Below are 24,915 nucleotides of genomic sequence, written 5' to 3'. Positions count from 1 at the left end.
AAGGTGTTTATTACTATAATAAATATACCTTTGGTTCACCATAGCTTTGGTTTCAGGACACTCCCTCCGCTGCATACCTTAGCTTGTCAGTCTAAACCCATTTGTATGATTCGCAGAGACCACGAAGAAGAAGGACAGGTTGCTTACCTGTAACGGTATTTCTTCGAGTGGTCATCTGCGAATACATACAAATCCCACCCGTCCGTCCCCTCAATGTCCTGCTCTCATTGGCTCTTTCCATCGCCTGCTTGGCGGAAAAATTGCGGAACTGGGGAAAAGAGCGGGAAGGCAGGGGCCTTATAACGGGTGGGCGGAGTTACCGCCAAAAAGTTTCTATATGTTGCAAAGTAAACTTTGCCCAGTGATTCCAGTAGGTTCCGAGCAGCACTGCGCAGGCGGAGTGAAACCCATTTGTATGTATTCGCAGATGACCACTCGAAGAAATACCGTTATAGGTAAGCAACCTGTCCATATCCTCCATGGGCATTATTTTTGTTTTCTTAATGTTCAACATCTAGCCTACCTTGGAACTTTCCTTCTTTACCGTCATCATTAATTGCTCCAGGTCTTTATTGTTTTTTGCTAGTAGTATTGTGTCATCTGCATATCTTATGTTGTTAATGTCCCTTCCTCAAATCTTCACTCCTCCAGTCTTGGATTTAGGCCTGCTTTGCATAAAAGTTGAATAGATAGGGTGATAGTATGCAGCCTTGCATGACTTCTTTGCTGATTAGGAACCATTCTGTTTCTCTGTACTCAGTTCGAATGACAGCCTCTTGTCCTGAGTATAGGTTACACATCAGGATAGTCAAATGTAGTGGCATTCCCATTTCTTTGAGAGCATTGCATAGCTTCTTGTGATCCATGCAGTCAAAAGCTTTGCTATAGTCAATAAAGTAGATGCAGAGTTTCTTTTGGAATTCCCAGGTGTGTTCCATTACCCATTGTATGTTTGCAATGTGATGCCTAGTGCTTCTTCCTTTCCTGAATCCAGCTTGTACCTCTGGGATTTCTCTCTCCATAAATGGCAGGAGTCTTTGCTGCAGTATTTTGAACATGATTGTATTGAATGGGAAATTAGTGCAATGGTCTTGTAGTTACTGCAGTCTTTTATGTCTCTTTTTTGTGTATAGGAATGTATATTGATTGTTTCCAGTCTGTGGGCCACTGCTTTGTTTTCTATATTCATTGGCAGATTTTAGTGGTATTTTCTCCTTTCCATCCTTTGTTATAGCCCCCTAAGTTTTACCCTCAACTTCTCCATGGGTCATAGCAAAATCCATGGTTTTGACCCTGAAACCTTCCTTCGGTTTATACATGAGGTTAACTTGTACACAAGTATATACAGTATGACTAGTTTCCCTTGGCTCATGTTTCTCACATTTCATGTACTTATAACTTGTGTAACACAACTCTGGACCTTCTTTTCATTTTTAAAAGTGTCTCACTTGACTGTTGCTGCTGGGAGGAGAATTTACCCAGATGCTGAAAGAAAAACAGTTCAGAGGCACAGGTTGAAAACTCATTTCCTTGGAAACACCTTCGTTAAAAGATGGACAGATGATGGCTTATTTTCAGCAGCAATCAGAATTTCCTATTACACAGGGTTGTCAACTGACCAGGGAAAAGAGGCTGTCCTGCTATTGTGCCTTTATAACAGCCTGAATTGGAGAAACCAGCAGGTTTAATACTTCTCATAGCACAAACAGCAGCATTATCTAGTCATTGTCTATTATTGAGTGGAAATCATTCCTAATAGTATCTGCAGATCAAGCAACTTCTAGGGCCATAGGAAGGGGTGGAAAAGTTGGCCACCAATTTGTATCCCTAATGGTGGCAATTTGAATGTGCCCATATGTCACTGAGCTGCTAGATCCACCTCACACCTAAAAGTTAACCAGTTTTGAAGGTATTGGCACTCAATCACCATGTGGTCCCTTGTACAAAACAAAAGAGAACAAGAATCCATTTCCGAAGTGGCCATCTGGACATCAGATGTGATTGTGAGCAAACTGTTAATAAAGATATTCAAAGAATATAGCCCTCCTTTCAGATCATATTCTGGAGGTGGTCCATTCTTTCAACTTCTCTCTAATGTGAATGGTTGGAATCTTGTCCTTTCTCTTTCATGCCTCAGGTTTAAAACAAAGGTTAAAAAAAATCCACTCTTGTTTTCATTTCATTTTTTTTTAAATGTCCAAGTCTTCTCTCTAAGAAAACTAGCTCAACGGCTGCAGATGACAACCGTGACAAGGGACAACCATGACAAGAGAATTGAGGGATGTTCCATCTATTTCTCTAGGAATCAGGAACTCTTTCACACTACACAACTATAGGGTTATGATTTCACTTTAATTGCCATGGCAACATCCTATGGGATTCTTGGATTTACTACAGTATTTGGAATTTCAGCCAGAGAGCTCTGAAAACTACACATCCTAGGATTCTCTAGGATGTAGCCATGGCTAATAGTGAAGTGGAATCATAGGAGATTACCACTTGGAGGCTTACCGTCCTTAAAACATGGCTAGATCATCCCTGAAATGTCAGAGTGTGATCGCTGGTCACACTTGTTTCCCATGATGAAATTGTCATGGAGGTGTCCCATCATTAAAGCATTAAAGCCTCCATTTCTCTGTATAGTGGAAGTTCCTATTATGCAGAGAAATGGCAGCTCTGCAAATGCTTTAATGATGGGATGCCTCCATGACAATTTCATCACGGGAGACAAGAGTGATTGGCGATCACACCCTCGCGCTTTAGGGACGATCTAGCCACGTTTTAAGGATGGTAAGCCTTGATGTGGTAATCTCAATAATGGTGCAATTGGGTAATGTGAAAGGGCTCCAGGAATAGTCTATAAAACCAATGAAGCAGCAGCAGCTGTTTTTGTATTACAACTGGGATCATCACGAGATATTTGCTGGCCTGAGAACAAGGAAAAGATGGTCCTTCTCTCCACATCTCCATTCCAGACACTGGGAAGTGTAGATACTGAGAAGACTAAAACTTATTTCAATACCCCTGGTAGGATAATGGGCTCCACTGTAACGTAATCTCAACAGTCTAGGTCAGTGATGGCGAACCTATGACACACGTGCCAGAGGTGGCATTCGGAGCCCTCTCTGTTGGCACACATGCTGTCGCCCTAGCATAGAGTTTGCCAGAGTTTCTTACTAGAAAACCAGAGGGACGTGGGACTTTGCAATAAATAAGTGGGGTCTGGGTTGAAGTTTGTGCACTCAGTCTGTAAAAGGTTATAGGGTGCAAAGCAAGCCATAGGGCACACACCGCTCTGCTCTGACATTTTCTCTGACACCCTCACCTGAGATGGCCACTTCACTCTGCTCAACAGCAGGCCCAGTTCTGGTCCAAAGATTTGAGTTTCATACTATCCCACAGTCTTCCTCAACCCAGTACCCTCCAAGTGTGTCAAACTGGAACTTCCATCATACTGTACTGATGGTGCTGATGAGAACTGAAGGCAAATGCATCTGGAGGATACATTTCACAGGTGAGAAGGCGTACAATTGTCCTCAGCTTCCCCTATCCCATCTCACTGATCATCCTCTCTAACTCTGAAGCTAACTTGGCATCATTTCAAAAACAAAAGATGATGCACCCTTAAAATCAGTGTCTCTCCAGATGTGATCAGACTGTAACTCCCATCATCCCTGGATAGCATGACCAATGGGGAGGGATTAGGGGAGTTGCAGTCCAACATCTGAAGGGCCACAGGTTGTTGTTGTTGTTGTTGTTGTTATTATTATGCTTTATTTATATAGCACTGTAGATTTACACAGCGCTGTATATACAAACAATAAAAAGTATAAATTAAACCTGTCCATGGTGTACAATCTAAGAAATAATAGCATAATACATATAAATACAGGAAAGGGTTTGATAAAGTAAAGCAGGCAACAAATTAAAAAGTCAAATAACAAACAATAGTCACACAATGGCTGGGAACGCTTCTCTGAACAGGATGGTCTTCAACTTAGTTTTAAAACTGGTTAAAGAAGGTTTTAAAGATGAGCTAGAATAGGGGTGATAAATGTGCACCTCTTGAAATCTTACTGAAGTACAACTCCCAGAATCCCAAACCGCATAGCCCAGTGGTTTCCAACCTTTGGACCTCCAGATGATTTGGACTTCAGCTCCCATAATTTCTTATTATTGGCCAAATTGGCTGGACCTTCTGGGAGCTGAAGACAAAAACAAATGGAGGACCAAAGGTTGAGAACCACTAGCATAACCTATGGTGAAGAATTGTGGAAGCTGCTATTCAACAACCATCTCTTTTCCAGTTTAATTGGCACGGCTGCATCCTGCAGAGTCCCGAGATTTGTTGTTTGGTGTGGCATTAGAATACTCTGGCTGAGAAGTCTAAGTATGCCCCCCAAACTATAAATCCCAGGGTTCCATACAATGCCGTCACAGTAATTAAAGTGCTATAATTGTGTAGCATGAAAGCAACCAAAATCTGTAGGACCACACAATTCCCATCCTCGAGCTAGCGTTTTGAAAAAGAGCAATCCCACAGTTCAGTCTTCAGAAGAAATACAGCGAATAAATGCTCTTAAATACAGCGTATATCAGGACAGGCTCTGGTACTTTCACACTTGCAAACTTGTCTTTTAATTCCACAAAGCCTGAGGTAGCAAGGCCTTACACCCTCTCTACAAAGAGATTTAAATCTAAGATTTAAGTCTAAAATCTTAGATTTTTAGCAGCTAAAAAAAAAAAAGGCTGAAACCTGAAGGGCAATTTAACCTCACACTAACACTGCAAGCAGACAATCCCTCCCGTCCCTGTAAAAAGCAAGCTGGAGGCAGAAAATTAGGATTACGCTCGATAAAGACTGTTGGAGAAGATGACATTTTGGTCAGTCCTCTGGCTATCCAACAGCTCATGGCACATGCCGATTGATGGCACCATTTTCACAGAAGGAACACTGTGCTGATAGCAGTTTCCAGTGTCCTTGTGGTATACTTGAGAGCCCAGCTGGACACAGTGCAGGGGAGCTGCTGAAAGGGCCAGGCTGCCTCCTAGTGGATGCTAGGTTAGCTCACACCCTCTTTCTACAAATAGGAAATTATGAGACTTTGTTCTAAAATGGAAATCAGTTGAATTTTGCTCTGATGCAACTTCCTTCGTCAGTAAATGAAAGCATGTGCTAACATGGTGTAGTGGTTTGAGTGTTGGGCTAGGACTCTCGAGACCAGGATTCAAATCCCACCTTGGCCATGGAAACCCACTGAGTGTCCTTGGGCAAATCATACTCTCTCAACCTCAGAAATCTTGCCAAGAAGACTCCATGAAAGGTTTACCTTAGGGTCGTCATAACCTACTTCCATAAGTCAGAAATTACTTGAAGGCACACAGTAACAACAACAAATGAAAGCAATTGAAATTACCCTGAAGGAGATCCTCAGATTATCTTCTTTAGATGCAATCCTAAACCCTGGGAGTAAGCGCCAATGAATTCAAGGGACTGAATTCTGACTTGCATAGGGTTCTGATTTTCATCAGTCCGATGTCAAACAATTCCACCTCATGTCAAGCATGTTCTAACTAAATTTTACTATTCACCACAGCTTTTCAGAGTAAAAAAATATATGGAAAGTCTCTGGTGTTCTTTTTTTCTGGTATTGTCGTTTTGTGCCTTCAAGTCTTTTCCAACTTATGGCAACCCTAAGGAGAAGCTATCATGAAGTTTTCGTGGGATTTGCCATTGCCATCCTCTGAGGCTGAGAGAGTGTGACTTGCCCAAGGTCACCTAATTGGTTTCTTTGGGCAAGCAGGGATTCAAAAACTGGTGTCTTCTGGTATAAATGAGTATAAACATCATGTATTGAGATGACCGCTGGACACTGGGAGGGGATGACAATAGGAAGAAAATCAATTCAATTGAGATGTGGTGCTGGAGAAGAGTGCTAAGGATTCCATGGTCTTCCAAAAAGACAAACAAATGGGTTCTAGAGCAGATCAAGCCCAAACTATCCCTGGAAGCCAGGATGACTAATCTGAGGCTCTCATACTTTGCCCAGCCACACCATGAGGAACACTGAATCATTAGGAAAGGCAATGATGCTAGGAAAGGTGGCAGTAGAAAAAGAAGACCACATGTCAAATGGATAGACACAGGGACTGTACAGATCGGTGGCATCCAGCCTCCTCTTCTTTCCTGGAAGCAAGCCGTAGCAACCACACACTGCAGCCTGAACACGGAGCAAAAAGAAGCCCTGAAAAGGGGGTCTTTTTTGCGCCATAGAAGGGGCATCATAAACACCACAGTGCAGTGTTATGATACCCCTTGTTCATAGCGCTGTTTGGGTGCTGTGCACAAGGGATGTCATCATGGTGCACGCCATCTGGAAGGGCACATGGCATAATGGTGCCCCAGAAGAGAAAGAAGGGCTTGGAGTGTGTGAACACTGAGCCCTACCGCACACGCAGACCAGCATAAACTGCCAGTCTGTCGAGCCCCCCAGTTAGGGAGGACATAGGTCTGAGCCTGCAGGGCCTGAGCAAAGAGATTGAAGAGAGGAGGTCCACAAGATCGTCATGAATCAAATTCCACTCGAGAGCAGTTAACAACAAACGACATAAACAAGAATGATCATTTACCAAGCACCACAATTCCATAGAGTTCCCTCTGTATCCATGGATTCTGCGTTCATGGAATCATCCAACCATGGTTTGAAAATATTCACATACAATTAAAAAAACAACTTAATTTTGCCATTTTATATAAGGGACACTACTTTACTCTGGCATGGTATTTAATGGGACTTCAGCATGATTTAGGTATCCATAGGGAGTTCTGGATCCAAACCTCAGCACATACCAAGGGCCCACTCTATTCTTGGTTTGAACCAGATCTAGTTCCACATAGCATGGCAGCAAGAGTCCTGTTGGTGTCTTATGCCCTTTTGCAATGCATGATTATATCACTATGATTCCACTTTAACTGCCATGGTTCCATCCTCTGGAATCCTGAGTTTTGAAAGGATTATTTGGAAATTCTCTGCCAATGAATTCTAAATTCCCAACATGTTAACTCCACACACAGAGATTTATACTCTACAAGCTCCATGAAGGACTTCAGCCAATATGTAGCACAACAGAGTGGCCACCAGGGTGTGTTCAGGTGTACTTTGAAATTCACAACCAACTCAAAGCGACAGACAGATGACCTGTGTCCCCACTCTCAGATGCACATCCAATTTAGATTATATGTGTATGTGCACATCTCTATCATTGCACTGGGGAGTTAGGTTCATGCAATCAGTATTTTATGCCCACAGGAAGAGAGGCTGCTGCCAACAGTGCAGAAACAAAACAGTTTGACACTGCTTTAATTGCCGTGACTCAATACTATGGAATTCTGGGATTTGTAGTTTTGTGAGCTATTTAGCTTTCTCTGTCAGAGAGTTCTGATATAAAACTTAGGATTCCATAGCACTGAGTCATGGACATTAAGTGATGTCAAATTGCTTTATTTCTATAGTGTGGCAGCAACAAGAGTTAGGCCATCAACACAATACATTCAAACCAAGCCACTGTGTGTGTGAATTTTCATCCTGTCATTCTGCTTCAGCTAGACATAAGAGGGGACAGATGGGCAGGGACATTTGAATGACCTGTTTGGGAGGCTGGGCACTGAATGGCTATCATTTGGTGTCTTCTATTCAAGCATTTTGCTCATTTTAGTTCACCAGACCAATGGATTCTATACTGCTAGGCAACATGTTTGTCCTCAGTCCTTACTATCAAGAAAGTCAAATAAACCAGCAGCTATCAATTTCTACCATGGAGGTTTCTTATTCACGAATATCCATCGGGATCTGATTTGAAATATGCCCTTGTACCTTAACATTTATTAGTTATTTATGAATTCTGTCTTTGAACTTTTGCATTCTTTGTACTTCCCATTGTCTTTTTAGGCAAGGAGGAGACAGGGTCTAAAGGCCTTTGTCAACTAACATGCAGACCTGCAATCTGTGACTACAACAGTGCCAGTTTTTCCCTTGCATTAACTTTGTACTGTCACCTGATAAAGAAACTAGTGACCTTTGAAAGCTACCTTTTCTGCACATGTATGCTTTCTAGTTGTTCCAATAAAGGTATCACCAGTGTGTGTTTTGGAGGTTACAGAAACACAGTGAGCAATAAATGGTCAAAGAAAGAATCTGCAAGACTCAGTGACACAAACAAGGCATTTTTAAAGTTGTGTCCAAATGGGTACATAGCCTTGGCTTTTGGACACATAGTTTTCTGTTGACAGCATGATTCCCACTCCTCTGTAAATTATCACAAATCAAAAAGAAAAATAATCCCGCCCTTTATCCCTAATCCCCACATGACCAAGGCGAATAGTCTTTGACCACTCTTTAATTTATCACGTGGGAGGAATTTCTCTTAATTTCGAATGAAAAGAAAGTGGGGCCAGAACACATTCACGTGAACTTGCTATTTACCTGACTTCTCATTGCCCAAAAATAGCTTGCCATTGCCCAAAATTGTGTGTGATCACCTCTCACGCAATAACATGAAACCCCAATTGCGTTCGGACTGACTTCCCATTGCCCGAAATTGCGTGTGGTAGTCTATCACACAATAACCTGAAACCCCATGATTGCGTTTGGATTGCCATTGGATTATACTTCCAATTTCCCTTGTCTGATAACGTCCAGTGAGAGCCCTCCAAAACAACCAAATGACAACACAAACATCTGATACAAAATGTAGGCCTGTGACTCTACCATTACCACCTTTCTTCTCCTGTATGTTTTTTAAACATGTTTTGCCTGATGAAGCTGCCAGTAGAGCATCGAAACCTTGCATGATGTGTTTCAATTAGCCAACCAATATACTGTATTGTGCTCTTGTGGATTTCGTATTTTGTTGCATTTTGCTGAATTGCCAACATGGCTAGCGCTGAATATATTTCCTGGTTGCATACAAAATTGCTCAGAACAGTGGCACTTTCTGGTGGGCAATAAGAAACACTGAACATCAACCAATAAAAAAGCTAATACTTATTATTATTATGATTATTATTATTCCGTCATCTGTAACTTTATTATTTAATTATTGAACACCATAGTAAAATTAAGGAAATGTTGCTTTAATGGGATAAAACTAGAGGCTTCACACACACAAAAAGGTGGATTTTGCAGCAAGATGGCTGCAACTAGATGGAAACACATATGGGGATAAGAGGCAGCCATGGTGAAAGAATTAAGGCAGAAGTGGGGAATTTGGGGTCTTCATAGTGTTTTGGACTACAAACCCATAAGACTCAGCCAATGTGCCTGATGGCAAGGGATTTTGGTCCAACCACAACACTGTTGTCGTTCAACAACTGGCAAGATTGTTTTGTTCCCTAAGTTCCCTATACCCAGTTTAAGGAAAGAGATAAATTACTCAAAATGTCGGAAAGGTTTTTAAAAACAGCCCAGGAAAGTTGCTTTCTTGGCCTACAGCTCCCAGAATGCCCTTCCTCAATCAGCATGGCTACTGACCATGCTGGCTGGGGGATTATGGGGGTTGTAGTTTAAAATGAAACATTTCCAAACTTGAGTTCAGGTGAGGAAAATCCTGCTAAAACCAAATCCAATGCCTCACAAAGCAAACCATTCCAAAATTTAATGTGCATTTCATAACTTAGTTGGGCATCTAGAGATAGGAGCTTCCCACCCTCATGTGACTGATCTGTACACATTTTCCCTCTTGCTTCTGAAGACTCTCACAACTTGCTGAGAGGTATCTCTTCTGGTTCTCTTTGGAGCCTCCAAACAACCTGGATCCTGTCACCCACCCTGTCTAACTCCTTGAAGGCACGGAGGCTTCTGTTGTGGATGAATTCCAAAATGGCTGGCTTCAGGACAGTAATGGGAATGCTGAAGTTCAGGTGTGGATACGTCACACCTATGCTGTTATCCCTGGTATTGCTGGCCACGATACCTGTAGTTGGAGCAGGGCAGATGGGCACCGGGACAGGAGGAGAGAAGAGGAGAAAAACTAAGTCTTACAGTATTTCAACTGTGTTAGATTCTTGTCCCACATCTACACACATCTACACACTCAGAAACATACATCATCCACTACCTCAGAAGAAGTTACACAGTCACCAAATATTAAACAAGGGGTAGATAACTGAGATGCCACTGGATGGCTCTCCTATCGCTCCTAGACAGATGCTGGGAACTACAGTCCAATAATACCTGGAGAAACAAGTTTTGTCTACTCTTATATTAAACCAAGCGTGCAAAACCTGCAGCTCTCCAAATGGTATTGGACTGCGGCTCCGATCAGACTTAACAACTAACCATGTTTTCCTCCAGCTGTTTCAGCATAGATTTCAACAGACATTGCTATATTAAAACGAATTTTGAAATCCAAAGGATTCCCTCTGCTGTTTATGCAAAGGCATTTTGGATATGAATTTATTTTAAAGAGTTTTATTTTATCTGCTGCTATTTCTCTTTCATCTATTATTAACTGTTGATTCCACTAATTATTGCTTTTAATGATATTAGTTGCTATGGATACTAGCCTCAAAGCAATCAATAAAATGAAAATGGCAGAATTAGCATAGGAATGTAGAGCTTCTTATCTCCAAGACTTTCAGGATTACTATCAATTCTCTAGTCTAAAATCCTGAAATTGTGATGAAGACCAGGGGTTCTTCCACACTACAGAAATCAAGCAGTTTGATACCACTTCAACTGTCATGGCTCCATCTTGGTAGTGCAGTGGTTAAATGCCTGTACTGCAGCCACTTACTCTCAAACCACAAGGTTGTGAGTTCAATATCAGCCAGGGGCTTAGGTTCGACTCAGGCTTGCATTCTTCTGAGGTCACTATTATCCAGCTTGTTGGGGGAATTGGCTTACACATTGTAAACCATTTAGAGAGTGCTTAAGTGCACTGATAAGCGGTATAAAAATGTACTTGCTATTGCTACTGCTTGCTATCCTGTGTAATCCTGGGATTTGTAGTTTGGGGAAGTATTCAGCCTGGCCTATCAGAGACATTTTGTGCCTCACCAAACTACAAATCCCCGTATTCTATAGGATAGAGTCACGGCCGTTAGAGTGGTGTCTAATCACTTTATTTCTGTTGTGTGGATACACCCCAAGTCTTGACAAATGGGATTCCTGATCTGGCTCCACATGCTTATTTTTAAACCACTCCTTTCAACTCTAAGGGCTAGAAACTTGACTTCTACAAGAAAACTAAAGTACCAGTTCATATAAGATTAAATTCCTCTCTAGCAGTGATTTCTATGCTTGCCCAGTGAGATCAGGAGATGGGAGGTGGAAGTGGGAGAGAGACTGAGAGACAGTACACTATATACCTAGGAGTTTTCCACTGCGCCTAGCAAAGAGAGCTCCCCCACTTGAGCCACCATGAACCGCACAGGTTGCTTGAAGCATCACAGGCTTATCTTCCACAGTGATCACAGCTGAAAGGATCCCTGATGTTACAGATGGGCTGCAGGCTTGCCCAAAGACACCAAAGCCAACAACACTCACTTCTTCACCTAGATGAAGGAAATGCACACAACAGAAAATAGCAAAGAAATACATATTTTAAAAATGCTATTGATACTTCAATAGCCCCCTCTTTTATGATACCACATTGATAGTATAATTTTAGCCCTTTCAATGGTGCAAACCATTCTGGGGGTGGGCAGTTTGCAGAGCAGTGAGGCTGGAAGGAGGTTGGAGTATTCAGGAGTTTTGTAAGGAAAAAAACAAAAGCCAATGTTTTCCTGTCAGGGATGATGGGAGTTGTAGCTCTTCACCTCTGGCTTGAACTCACCACCTGGTTGTGCACCGCGCTGACCAGTTTTGGCCAGTGGTTATAGCTTAGCAAGAGTTACAGAGAACAGTTTCTACTGGAACTCTGAAATTTTCATTCAGGTCATTTAACAATTGTTCAACCCACTGTACCTCGTTCATTATTTCGTTCAAAGCTGCAAATTCTGCTTCAGAAGTACTTAGCGCTATGTTTGTTTGTTTTCTACTTCTCCAAACTATTGGACTTTCACTATATTTGATGATCATTCCTGTAACTGACTTCTTGTCTCCTAATTCTGAAGCAAATGAACTATCTACAAAACAATCTAAATCTGCGTTGCTGCTTCTGATGATTAACTTCTTGTCTAATGTCCCTTTTAAGTATCTCAACAGATGTTTCACAGCTGTCCAATCCTCAATCTTAGGATTGCAAACTCTTCTAGATAAAGTGTTCACAGCAAAAGCAATATCTGGTCTAGTGTGGCAAGAAATGAACTGTAATGATCCTATTATGCTCCTGAAAAATGTCTTGTCCTCAAAATCTCTAGTTGTTGGTTCAGAAATGAAACCAGTTGTCATAGGAGCTCTAACTATCTTAGCATTCTGTAGACCACACTTTTCTATCAAATTCTCAATCTTCTTCCTCTGACTTAACAAACAATGTCCTTCTTGTGTCCACTCAACATTAATGCCTAAATAAGACTTCAACAATCCTAAATTATTATATAATTATTATATAAATTATTGTTTATATGTGATGTATTTTGGATTTTATTGTATGTATTGTTGTTTTAAATTTTATACTGTAAGCCGCCCTGACCGAAGGAAGGTGCGGGATATAAATAAAAACTTTATTATTATTATTATTATTATTAAATCCTTTAAAACAAACTTTTCTGATAGTTCTCTCTTAACTGACTCAATGTCCTGTTCTGACTTTGCTGTCACGCACAAGTCATCCACATAAATCACCAACACTATGTCTCCTTTCGTATAAACACAAGCATCTGCCACGCTCCTCTTGTATCCTAACTTAACTAGCTCATCATTAGTACACAAATTCCAAGCTCTGGCACTCTGTTTTAAACCATACAATGCCTTTTTCAATCTATAAACTTTCTGACTTCCATTCTCCTCAAACCCTTGTGGCTGTTCCATAAAAATTTCTTCCTCTAAGTTTGCATTTAGATAAGCTGTTTCAAAATCAAAATGCTCTACTATTAGATTCCTCCTTGCTGCTACAGCTAACACCATTCTCAAACTTTCTGGCTTTGCTGTTGGAGAATAAGTCTTGTCAAAATTCTCATATTGCTGTTGTGCAAAACCCTTAGCTACTAATCTAGCTTTGTACTTAATGCTTCCATCAGGCATTTCCTTTCTCTTATATACCCATTTGCAACCTATCACTGGCTTGTCTTTGGGTCTCTTAACAATTTCAAACACATCCTTGTTCACCAAGCAACTAAACTCACTTTCCATTGCTTCACACCATCTTTCCTGTTCTTCCCTAGAAAAGGTTTCTAACTCTTCAAAACTCTCAGGCTCTTCTACTACTGTACAAGCTCTTGCCTGCGTCACAACAAATCTATCCGGTGACTTCCTAACTCTGTGACTATGCCTGGGTATGAATTCTGTCGTTCTGCCTCTTTCCTCATCACTGTCTGCACTAGAAGTTGTTGTCTTTCTGCTAAATCTCTTGTCTTCTGTCATTCTAGTGGTTACTGGTCTTGTTTGTGTCTCCCCATCTGAGGTACTACCACTACTGCTAGTTGAGGCTTCTGGCTTGACTGAAACCCCTCCGTTTCCTGAAGTTGGTTCAGTCTGCGCTTGCTGCTCACTTGAGCTACCTAACCTCAAGAACACTTCCTTGTTGGCATGCAGCTTGTCCCAGCCAGCATGTCTTTCAAAATTTGCAGACCTGGAGTATTGTATCTCTTTTCCTCTCATAAGAAATTTGTAACTGTTCCCTGAATATCCCAAGAACATTAGCCTTTTGCTTTTGGGTTCTCCTTTCTTCCTAAAACAAGCAGGTATGTACACATGTGCAAATTGACCAAAAACTCTTAGGTATTTGAAATTTGGCACTCTCCCATATAAAACCCTGTAGGGAATGTCTTCAATCTCTGAATGGTACAACCTATTACTTATGTGTATGACAGTCAGGGTTGCTTCACCCCAGAAGCTGTCTCCAACTCCTGCATCTGCCATTAAACAAGCAGAAATCCTTTTTATGTCTTGGATTTTCCTTTCTGCTAACCCATCCTCACTTGGACAAGCAGGGTTAGTGGTTTCATGTCTTATCCCTGGACTTATTTCTGGAACCAATTGTACAGCTGGTTGTTTAAAAATTCTCCACCTCTATCTGTAACAATAGTCCCAACTCTGCTATCAAATCTTCTTTCTATCATTCTTACCCATGCTTTCAAACTTTGCCCAGCTTCTGACTTATATTTCAATATTCTTACATATGCAAATCTTGAAAATCTATCAACAATTACCAGGAAATATCTGCTTCCCCCTAGAGACAAAAAAATTTGCTTGGGCTACATCAGCATGTACAAATTGAAATGGTCTTTGAGCTATCCTTTTTGACTTCTTAGCAACTGGATAAGCTCTGACCTTCACTTGGTTACAAACAGTACAGTCTAAATGATTTTTACATTCTGCTACTTTTAAATCTGGACACATGCTTATTAAATTCTTTAAACACTTAAAACTTGCATGGCCAAATTTCCTATGGAGCTCATGTATGCAGTCTTTGTGCAACGGAACATTATCTATTTTGTTAGCATTCTCAACCTTGTACTTATCAACATTCTCTTCTAAAAAATAAAGCTTATCCTTTTTCAAACCTATGCCACGTAATTCCCCATTCAATGTTATTTTACACAAGTTCTTTTCAAAAGTGACTATGTAGTCTCTGTCTGTTAATCTGCTCACTGATAATAAATTGTTTTCTAATTCTTTCACATGCAAAACATCATTAAAGTTTTCTTTCAGCCCTGGAATGTAAACTGTTCCCATTTGATTTATAGTTGTGAGCTCATTCCCGTCAGCTAGAACCACTGTATTTACGTTAGACTGCTTCTTATCACTAATTAAATTAATGTTGTTACACATGGAGGTTGAGGCACCAGAATCTACTAGCCATTTAGAGTTTGCTTTCTGTCTTTCCTTAATCATGGTCGCAAACACCTTATTATTATTCTTATTGTCCTTCAAAAATGGCGGCTTGAACTGCTTCTGCCTCTGGCCGTGCCATCTGCTATCTTGCTTGCTTCTATCAATAGCCAATTGTTTACAGTTCCTCTGCAGATGTCCAATCTTCTTGCAGTAGAAACATTTCCTTTGCTCTCTCAAAGAAGCTGCTTGGTCCAGCCCACGCACATCAGGCTTGGCTTGCTCACTTGGCACACTTTTGGAAGTTGGAGCGTCATTCCTCTCAGACAGTCTCCTCTGGTTCTCTTCCAGAATTCTGGCCACAACTAAATCTTTCGTTAGTTCCTCTGCCGGTAAGTTTTGTAATGCATTAGTGATGTTGTCCCAGGAAGAATCTAGGGACTCTAACAAAATATAACACTGCTGTTCTCTATTTATTTCCACTCCTCTTAGCTCAGCCTGCACAAACAAGTCTTGCATAGTTTTTAAATGTTCTATCACACACTGCCCCTTTGCCATCTTCTGCCTATAAATTCTCTTAGACCATAGCATTTTTGCAAAGGCAGTTGAAGGAGTGTGTAGTCTTTGAAGTGTTTCCCAAACATCTCTCGCCGTCTCCTTATCTCTTACGTCATTAATTAAATCTTCTTCTAACATTAAATAAATACAGGCTTTAGCTTTGCAATCTCTCTCTTTCGCGGCTGCATTAGCATCGGCTGGCAGCCCGGCTTCAACAGTGGCCCATAAACTTTCCTTTACTAGTAGGGACTGGGCATAAATCTTCCAGGTGGGGTAGTTGGATCTGTTCAATTTACTAAACTTCAAAGTCTCCATTTTAACTTGTGCAGTGACTCAATTGACACAGTCCTTCTGAGTATACACAGCTGACCCCTTTCGGGCTTAATCAAAACACTGGAGGAGTTACTCACGGAGCTTATCAGTGCAGCGCAAACAGCTTACTCTGATCTGTCTTCCACAAAACTGTCTTCCACTCTCTGGAACTTTCAGCTTCTGTGGATGCTGGGTGCTGCAGTATCTGGGCCCATAACCCTTGTCAGGGATGATGGGAGTTGTAGCTCTTCACCTCTGGCTTGAACTCACCACCTGGTTGTGCACCGCGCTGACCAGTTTTGGCCAGTGGTTATAGCTTAGCAAGAGTTACAGAGAACAGGCTGAAGACCCCGACAAACTCTCCAAGCCTTCTCACTCTTGCTTCCACAGAAGTCTTCACCCTTCTTCAGGATCCAGCTGGTTCTTGTAGCTTCACCCAAGACACCAGACAACTCAGTAGTCTTAAATAAAAGATCTACTTTATTCTACTATATACAGCTCCAATACTATCCAACACAACAATACTCTACTACTACAATCCACTCTACAACCCACAAAATACATTGGGATGTATAGTCATTATTATAGTCAATGCATGGTACCACCCACTGTTGTCTGTTTCCACCCAGTAGGCGTGTACATCATTCTCATTGGTTCTCTTGATTCATCCTACAATTAATGATTTCATCATCTCAGCCTTGACCACTTTACAATTGTCAGGTGTGTCCAATTATCCACTTTGCATCTCTTGTCCTTGGCATTCAGGACTTGTTAATTGTATTACCATTTACACCTGTGTGGTTCCCAATTGGCTTCTGCTGAGTCACCCTGACTCTCACATACATGTTTTATTTCATTTACTGTATATCCCATGTTGCTTTTTCTTAACATTTCCTTCATCACTGTCCTTGCAAGAAAGAGAATGCTGCAGAGTGAAAAGTAACTGGCAAGTAACTTCCCCCGTGCAACACTCCCAAGAGTGTTTTACAACGGGGAAGAGACAGGGGAAGCTTCATTACAGAGGCCAGCCAAATCATTTAGTCAAAGGCTGCATCTACACTACAGAATTAATGAAGCTTGACACCACTTTAACTGCCATGACTCAATGCTAAGGCATTTTGGGATTTGTAATTTTGTGAGCTATTTAGCTTTCTCTGTGGGAGAGCTCTGGTGCCATAACAAACTACAAATTCCAGGATCCCATAGGATGGAGCCATGATAAAGCAGTGCCAAACTGCATTAGTTCTGCTGTGTGGCAGCAGCCATAATGAAGTAACTGCCTGCAAAGCGAGTTCTCCCCAGCCAGTCTTCCAGAGTCTCTTGCCCATTTTCTTTGGTTGGGGGGCTGAGCTGTGTACGTCGTATAGCCTGGATGTGAAGAAGGAAAAGTAAGATTCAACTGCTAGTCCTGTTTACTTTGGGACATGGAAGGGAGGTGAGACGCCAACTTCCCCTGTGTCTTGAGCATTAAGATATTTTGAGCCGCTGCTTTTGGTTATACATCATTGCAATGTGATGTGGTGTTGCAGAACAATACTCTTTAATTTGAGTTTAATTTGAGGCCTCTTGAGCCCTTGTAATCTCATTCCCATTTCACGAGAAGTATTTCATAAAGCCAGAGGGGTTCCTCCAGAGGGCAGGGAAAGAGTAAGACTTTGGGAACAGAGCTTAATTTTATTTAAATATTGAACTGCCTTTGGTTTTAGTCATGTACATACAATGTACTTTCATTCTTCTTTTATATGTACTTCATCCTAAATGATCACCGTTAAGTGCTGTTGCCCTCATGAATTTCATAGGGTTTTCTTAGGCAAGGAATATCCCAGGGTGCTTTTACCAGTTCCTTCCTCTGAAATACAGCCTATAGTATTTAGTATTCATTGATGGCTTCCCATTTCAAGTACCAACCAGGGCTGACCCCGCTAGCTTCCAAGACCCATCCGGATCTGATGCCTTTAGGGTACTTAGGCTTACAAATGATCACTGCATGGAGTATTATTCAAAATTAAACCAAAGCAAATAAATCCTCCCACACATTAAAAGAAACTCATGCAGGTTTTCCATTTAGTAAATTCAGATTGTTTACATGGGTCGTCTTTCTGCCCCAGAGAAGGAATTATTTCATTTATGTTGGGAAATAAACATAATAAATAGATCCAGGATGGGACCAAAACAAGCTAAGTAAATTGCTTAGGTCTTACCTGGGCAAAACTCTGATGCAAGAACAGGCTCTGCAAAAGTGGATAAACTTTCCTCTAACTCCACGAGAGCAACATCATAGGGAGAAGAGTCCTTGGTTGCAAAAACCACCTTTCCTTTAGCTACAGAAACCCTAAGATCAAACAGAAGGCAAGAATTAAAAATATGTCAGCAAAGCTTGGAACTTCCCAGAATCCCATCACCACTATGGCCAACAACTGGGCAATCCTAGGAATTACAATAAAAAACATTTCCCAATTCAGGGATGTGGAAATATAAAAACAAATGGTTACTTTGGCAGCATCCACACTGCAGAAATAATTCAGTTTGATATCACTTTAACTACCATGGCTCCATGATATGGAATTCTGGGAACTGTAGTTATGTGAGACATTTAACCTTCTCTATCAGAGAGCTACACAACTATAATTTCCAGAATTCCACAGCATTAAGCCATGGCAGTTAAAGTGGTGTCAAACTGCATTATTTTTGCAATGCAGATAAAGCCTTTGACATTGTTAAATGGTAGTTCTGTTCAAAAGACAGATATATGCAAACCCCTTTGGTTTGGCACATTGTAAAAGGCTCGTATCTAATGCCCCAGTGAAATAAAAAGAAGCTGCTTGCAGCCTTCCAGATGTTGTTGCACTGCAATTCCCATCAGCCTTAGTCAGCCTAGCCAATGGCTGATGAAGGATTATGGGAGCTGATGTTCCATGACATCTGGAGAATGACAAATTGCCATCCTTTCTCTAATAGTTGCAAGTCTCCAAATCAAGATAGATGTGCTTATTTTGAAGGAGCAGAGGTTGCTGGAGGACAAATATTTTTAGGGCCCTATTTATATACATTTGCCACCACATAGAATCATAGAATCGTAGAGTTGGAAGAGATCACAAGGTGTTAATGTTACACAACCCTGAGCAAATGGGCCTGAATTATACACACTGTTGGAAATCTGTATTAGCCATTAATATGTACCATATGTGTTTTATGGACATGTAAGCAATGCCCTGGATATAGATGTAAAAAATAAAAAAAAAGTCAATTAAATTCATTTTTTAAAATGAGATAAACTTGATTTTGAAATCACTATATAACAAGGAAGTTCAAAAGAAAATTTAGGGCAATGTGCCCTTATACACATGAGGTCTCTAAACCAAGTAGCACAAAAGACTAACAAGGAATGTTTGGTACAGTCGGTCCTCTGTATCCATGGATTCTTTATCCATGGATTCAAGCATCCACAACTTGAAAATATTAATATATATATGAATTCCAAAAATTCACCATTTTATATGAGGGAAACCATTTTACTATGCCACTGTATTTAATGGGACTTGAGCATCAATGGATTTTGCTGTCTACGGGGAGTCCTGGAAATAAATCCCAGTGGATACCAAGGGCCCACTGTAATTGTCATCCAGTCCTGTTCCACATGTCTAAGAATTGAGACTTACTTTCCAAGATGGGGCTGTAATCTCACACATACGCTAGAGGCACCACTGACCACATGTCGACAGGTCAACACAAGCCTTGAAGTCACCATCACACCAGACCCCCAGGTTGGTCCACATTCCACCAGAACCACAGTGGCTAACATCTGTTGAACCAGCCCATCTTTGGCTATCAAACCATCACGAGGCTTAGCTGCCAGTGCCATGGGGCGTAACCAGTTTTGGCAAAACCAAGGGGGTCCAGAAAGGATACTCCCAATATTTTCCAGAATGCAGTCGACGGCACAAACCAGAGTCAGACCAACCCACTCATTAGCTTTCCAGCAAAGCGGAGCAACAATTATGCCAACCAAGTGGAATCCAGCTTTTGAGATTGCAAAGATGCCACCGCCTTCCGTGCCAGGCAAGCAGCGGGCATCTGTCAGAATGAGGGCATTGCCTTCTCCAGCAAAGTTGCTCACAATCCCTTTGCTGAGGGTATTCATGAAAATGTCAGGGCAAAATGCGCCAAAAGGGGAGCCACAGGTAATGACCGGGTCCCCCTTCCTCAGCCACTTGGCTGGTGCACAGCTCAGCCACCCAGCACCAGGGAGATGGCTGTCCAGGATTCTCAGCAAGGCAAACCAGTGCAAGAAACGCATGTCATCCACAGCAGAACCAGATTCTTGTCCAACCTCATTCCCACCAAAATGCCACTGGTCGGAAGCAGTGAAGATTTTGGCAAAAGCCTCCTGGAATTGCAGGCAGGGGGCCATCAGAACCAGCTGGGCTTCCCGATGCTTCAGGCCATTGGGAGTCTTTTGCAGACTGGAAAGCGGGTTGAACCGCAACACTGGGATGTTGTCTCCCAGGTCACCACCTAGCCAACTCCTGCACGGAGTTTGACTGCTTCCTTCCTCTGTGCCCAGCACCTGGATTCGAAGATCTGTGGAGAAGCTCTCAGGCAGCAGTACTTTGCATTGGGACACGTCGAGGTGCTCCGGTTCCAGCAGGAAAGGGGAGAAGATGGAGCCATGGCAGAGGACAATGCCCGGGTCAGGAGCCAAGAGGACACCGCTGCTACTCCAGGGCCCTTCGGACAAAGCGCCCACAGCTTCACTGCTGTCAGGGGAACGCGAGACAGTGACCACACAGCCAGACTTCCCGGCTATCAAGCGCAGAGACTCAGCCATCAGGGAAAGAAACCGTCTGCCTCAGCAGCCCTGGGAGGAAAAGGAAATTCAATATGGAACTGGACTAAGGCAGGAAAATGCAGGGAAGAAGAGTTTGGGAGTGAGACCGACATCTCTTCCACAGAAATGCATGAAATGAAATATTTATTTATGTCCCGCCTCTTCCATTTTGGGGATCGGGGCAGGTAACAACATGATTATACAATACACAGTGATAAAACAGTAAACCCACAAAACCCTAGCCTGACCCTCCCTCCCAGTTTTAAATTAAACAATAAAATATAGTTAAAATATATGTAACAATACATCAAAATGATTGCACAATCCGCGAGTGAGAAAGTGGCAAGGAGGGTGGATTCAATTGGTTTTGGACATGATCAATCTGGGAAGGCCTGCCGGAAGAGAAGGGTCTTTGTCGCTTTTTTGAAAGCCTCCAATGAGGATAATTGGCGAATCTCTTCTGGCAGGTCATTCCAAGTTTTTGGGGTGGCGGCACTTTGAAATAAAGCACTTTGACACCACTTTAATTGCCATGGCTCCATCCTGTCGAATCCTGGGATCTGTAGACACAGTACAAAGTGATCATCTTGTAGCACTTTGGAGAGCAAGAGAGACATTGGCAGCATGAGCTTTCGTAGACTTGAGCTTACTTGCTCAGATGCATGTGGATAGGTGAAGCATTCAGCCTGGCCTGAGGTCTAGTGTCTTGACAAACTACAAATCCCAGGAGTCTGTAGGATAGAGTGGGGGCAGTTAAAGTGGTGTCCAACTGCTTTCATTCTACAGTGTAGATGCAACCCAAAGCTTCCTAAAAGAACTTGCAAAGATAGGAGTTGCAGGGTCGCCAGCTAAGGCCCTGGGGCCTGGATCCTCTCCATGGCTGCAATCTTTTGGGATCCAGGAGCTGAAAAGAATTGGGTGCAACTTACAAGATGTGTGCCTGCTGGGAAAGCATCCCTGCTAAGGTGACCAGATGCCCTCCTTTTTCAGGACACATCCTACATTTCAACCTCATGTCCAGGAGGAATTCCAAAACATCCTCCATTTTGAGCATGACTAAGAAGCCCATTGGGTAACACCATGTTTGCTGTTCCCTTTTGAAAAATACTTGACAGCCTGTTCTCACTGCAAACAGGGATAAATCCTTCTAGATTTTTTTCTTTTTCCTAGGAGCAGCAGCAGACAAGACTCGCACCCAGAGCTCAGGGTGGGTTTGTTTCTCAGAGTGAAAAAGGACAGCAAACATGTTAGGCAATGGACTGTCTGAGGACACAATGCAATTGGAGAAAGGCTTTTCACCTTAGTTTCAGCACAGTGGACAAATGGAAGGGATCATTGAAATGTAGATTCAGTCAAGGGTTTGTTGCTAGTAAAGTATTGTTTTAAGCCTTTGTCTTGCTCAGAGTTCTAGAAGCATATTGCAAGCCAACACGGCCTTTTAGAGAAAATAAGTTCATCTAAAAAATACAACCGAGTACTTAACAAAATACAGTGTATGTAATAAACCATATGAAATTAATTCATGTGTATGAGTGGTTTTTAGCTTTTATTTTTCAATGTCCTCCATTTTTCTTGAATGCTCTACATTTTGCGGCACCTTGTCCTCCTTTGTGGTTAGGACATCTGGCCAGGGTGTCCACAGGTCCTCCATTTCCAGGACCTGTCCTCCATTTCAACCTCCTATCCAGAAGACATGTCCACATTTTGAGCCTAAGAAGCACACATTTATTTTTATAGGAATGTTTTTGGCTTTTGATTTGGTCATGTCCTCCATTTTTCTTGAATATCCTCCATGTTGTGGTACCTTGTCCTCCTTTGTGGTTATGACATCTGGTGACTACTGTCCTCCTTTTCCAGGGCCTGTCCTACCTTTCAACCTTGTGTCCAGGAGTAATCCCAAAATGTCCTCCATTTGGAGCATAACTAGGAAACATTTATATTTATATGAGTGTTTCTTAGCTTTTATTTTCTGTCCAGGAGGAATGTCCAAACCAGCCTCCATTGTGAGCCTGACTTCAGAAGCTTGAATTCCCACTTCTAGGGAGTGTGTTTGAGCTTTTGTTGTGGAGTGTCCTCCATTTTTCTTGCAGGCCCTCCATTTTGGGGTGCCTTGTATGGTCCCCCCGTTTCCAGCTAAGTCCCTTGGGAGGGGAAAGGATCTCTGGGATCCCCTCCACTCCTGGGATCTTTTGGGATCCTGGGTCTGCTTGCAACTTACAGGTCCTGGGTCTGCTGCCCTGCCGCCCATCACTGGAGGAACAAAGGGGCTTCCCTTGGCTTTAGATCCGGAATGGGAACCAGCTGACTGAGAGCCAGCTACGTCAGAGGGAATCTCCTCCTCCTGAGCTGAGCCACGTCAACAGGAGAGCTCCCATTGGCTGGAAGGAACACTGACGCTACAAGCGTGCTCCCAGATTGGCTCCTGGGCTGCACAAGAAGTTACTCTTTTCTGGACTACAACTCCCATGAGGCAGCAGAGAAAAGGATGGCTAGACCAGGCCCTGGGGGGGGGAATGTACTTAGGAAAGTAACTTTCCCAAGTTGTGCTCAATAAATGGACACACACAAAGACACACACAAGCACCCTTTGCTAAAGGGCCTACCCAGGATCTGGCTCCAAAAAACTCTAATAATAATAATATACTTATTATTACATATATTATACACATTCAACAACAATAATAAATTATATATAAATATTATAGTAAGTATATTATATATAAAATAGATATGTATTAATATATTATATACATGTTATTAAATATAGTATGTTTAATAATAATAATAATAATAATTTTTATTACCCACCTCTCCCCATGGATCTTTAGCAGCCTTGATGCAAACCCCGACTTGGAGGTTATTACTTTTGCTTAAGGGGAAGTCATCCACAGTGCACAAATAATCCAGTTTGAGACTCCTTTAACTGCTCTGGCTCAGTGCTAAGGAATCCTGGGAATTGTAGTTTGTTGTGGCACCAGAGCTCTCTGACAGAGAAGGCTAAATGTTTCACAAAACTGCAGTTCCCAGGTTTCTCTAGCATTGAGCCAGGGCAGTTGAAGCAGTATCTAAGTGAGTTGTTTCTGCAGTGTGGATGAAAATTTTGGATTAAGACCCGTTTGTTGTTGATGTTGTTGCAGTTTCTGCCGTATAGCGACTCTATCTTGGAATTTTCTTGGCAGGATTTGTTCAGAGGGGGTTTGGCATGGCCATCCTCTGAGGCTGAGAGAGTGTGACTTGTCCAGGGTCACCCAGTGGGTTTCCAGGACCCTGTTCCAACACCCATACCAGGCTGGCTCCTTTAGTCAGACTTTATTTCCAGTATCAAGAGTTCGTCATAACAGTAAGGAGTATATACAGAGTGCTGACCTCCAAACACTCAGGCTACAGTAACCTCAGACATTCTTCTATATGTTCCTTTGAAGTGAGCCAGGCATCCCAGGAAAAGGACTGGAGCCCAGGACATTAGAAATGACTATATATACACACATACAGTACACACACATACAGTATTATGTGGCTGTTCCTGATAGGTACAAACTGCACGCCCAACTCAGACAGTTTTTCCACCCACAGCCAGGAAATTTTCCTATTGTTCAACACCAATTTTCTGAGAAACAGCCTTCTCCAAATTGGTGACTTCCAGATCTGTATGGGAGTGCAGCTCCCATCATCCCCAGACAGCTCACGGTCATTACAGATTCTTAATAAAAACGTGCCTTTTAAAACAATAGTTTTATAAGAGAATAGACATCAGGTGGCAAATCCTTTTAAAATGCCCTGAAATAAGTATTTCTGTTTCGTTTGTCTACGTTGCTGTTGTGTGCCTTCAAATCAGTCCCAACTTACGGTGACCCTAAGGCAACCCTATGACAGGGTTTTCTAAGGCTGAGAGTATGCGACTTGCCCAAGATCACCCAGTGGGTTTCCATGGCTGAGCAGGGAATCGAACCGTTCTGTCCAGAGCCATAGTCTAATGCTCAAACCACTACACCACGCTGGCTCACTTTTCTTTATATGTAAACCTCAGCAATTCCTTACTGCTTTTAAATATGACTCTACTAAAGGGAGGGAGAGTGGAAAATCAATAGGAAAAACCACCTAGACAGTGGCTCTCAACCTTCCTAATGTCACAAGCCTTTAATACAGTTCCTCATGTTGTAGTGACCCCCCCGACATAAAATTATTTTCGTTGCTACTTTATAACTTTAATTTTGCCGCTGTTTTCCGATGGTCTTAGGCAACCCTTATGAAAGGGTTATTCGACCTCCAAAGGGGTTGCAGCCC

General features: G+C 42.1%; 1 protein-coding gene across 3 annotated transcripts; it reads right to left on the bottom strand.

Moving 5' to 3' along the window:
- Nucleotides 1-9,048: 9,048 nt before the first annotated feature.
- Nucleotides 9,049-22,973, bottom strand: TYSND1 (trypsin like peroxisomal matrix peptidase 1). Of its 3 annotated transcripts, none has more exons than XM_042461005.1 (5): nucleotides 22,850-22,973; nucleotides 19,463-20,661; nucleotides 18,005-18,135; nucleotides 11,369-11,554; nucleotides 9,049-9,972 (listed from the first exon to the last, which is right to left on the bottom strand). In XM_042461005.1, the coding sequence occupies exons 2-5, from the start codon at nucleotides 20,629-20,631 to the stop codon at nucleotides 9,755-9,757; spliced, it is 1,704 nt and encodes a 567-aa protein (XP_042316939.1). In that variant the 5' UTR covers nucleotides 20,632-20,661; nucleotides 22,850-22,973; the 3' UTR covers nucleotides 9,049-9,754. The 3 variants fall into 3 exon arrangements, with proteins under 3 accessions (XP_042316939.1, XP_042316941.1, XP_042316940.1); XM_042461007.1 differs by lacking the exon at nucleotides 22,850-22,973 and adding an exon at nucleotides 22,436-22,843; XM_042461006.1 differs by lacking the exon at nucleotides 22,850-22,973 and adding an exon at nucleotides 21,931-22,204.
- Between the last annotated feature and the right edge of the window lie 1,942 nt (nucleotides 22,974-24,915).

Source organism: Sceloporus undulatus, chromosome 3, assembly GCF_019175285.1.
Source record: "Sceloporus undulatus isolate JIND9_A2432 ecotype Alabama chromosome 3, SceUnd_v1.1, whole genome shotgun sequence".
Classification (NCBI taxonomy): domain Eukaryota; kingdom Metazoa; phylum Chordata; class Lepidosauria; order Squamata; family Phrynosomatidae; genus Sceloporus; species Sceloporus undulatus.
This window is presented reverse-complemented; position numbering and strand designations above follow the sequence as displayed.

Bases quoted from the DNA above. Each gene is read 5' to 3' on its own strand.
- TYSND1 (XM_042461005.1), bottom strand. From the start codon at position 20,631: ATGGCTGAGTCTCTGCGCTTGATAGCCGGGAAGTCTGGCTGTGTGGTC. The intron at 18,136-19,462 runs GTAAGTCTCAAT...GTTTGATCTTAG, and splicing joins TTACAGCCCCATCTTGGAAA to GGTTTCTGTAGCTAAAGGAA. The intron at 9,973-11,368 runs GTATATAGTGTA...CTCCAACTACAG, and splicing joins GCGCAGTGGAAAACTCCTAG to GTATCGTGGCCAGCAATACC.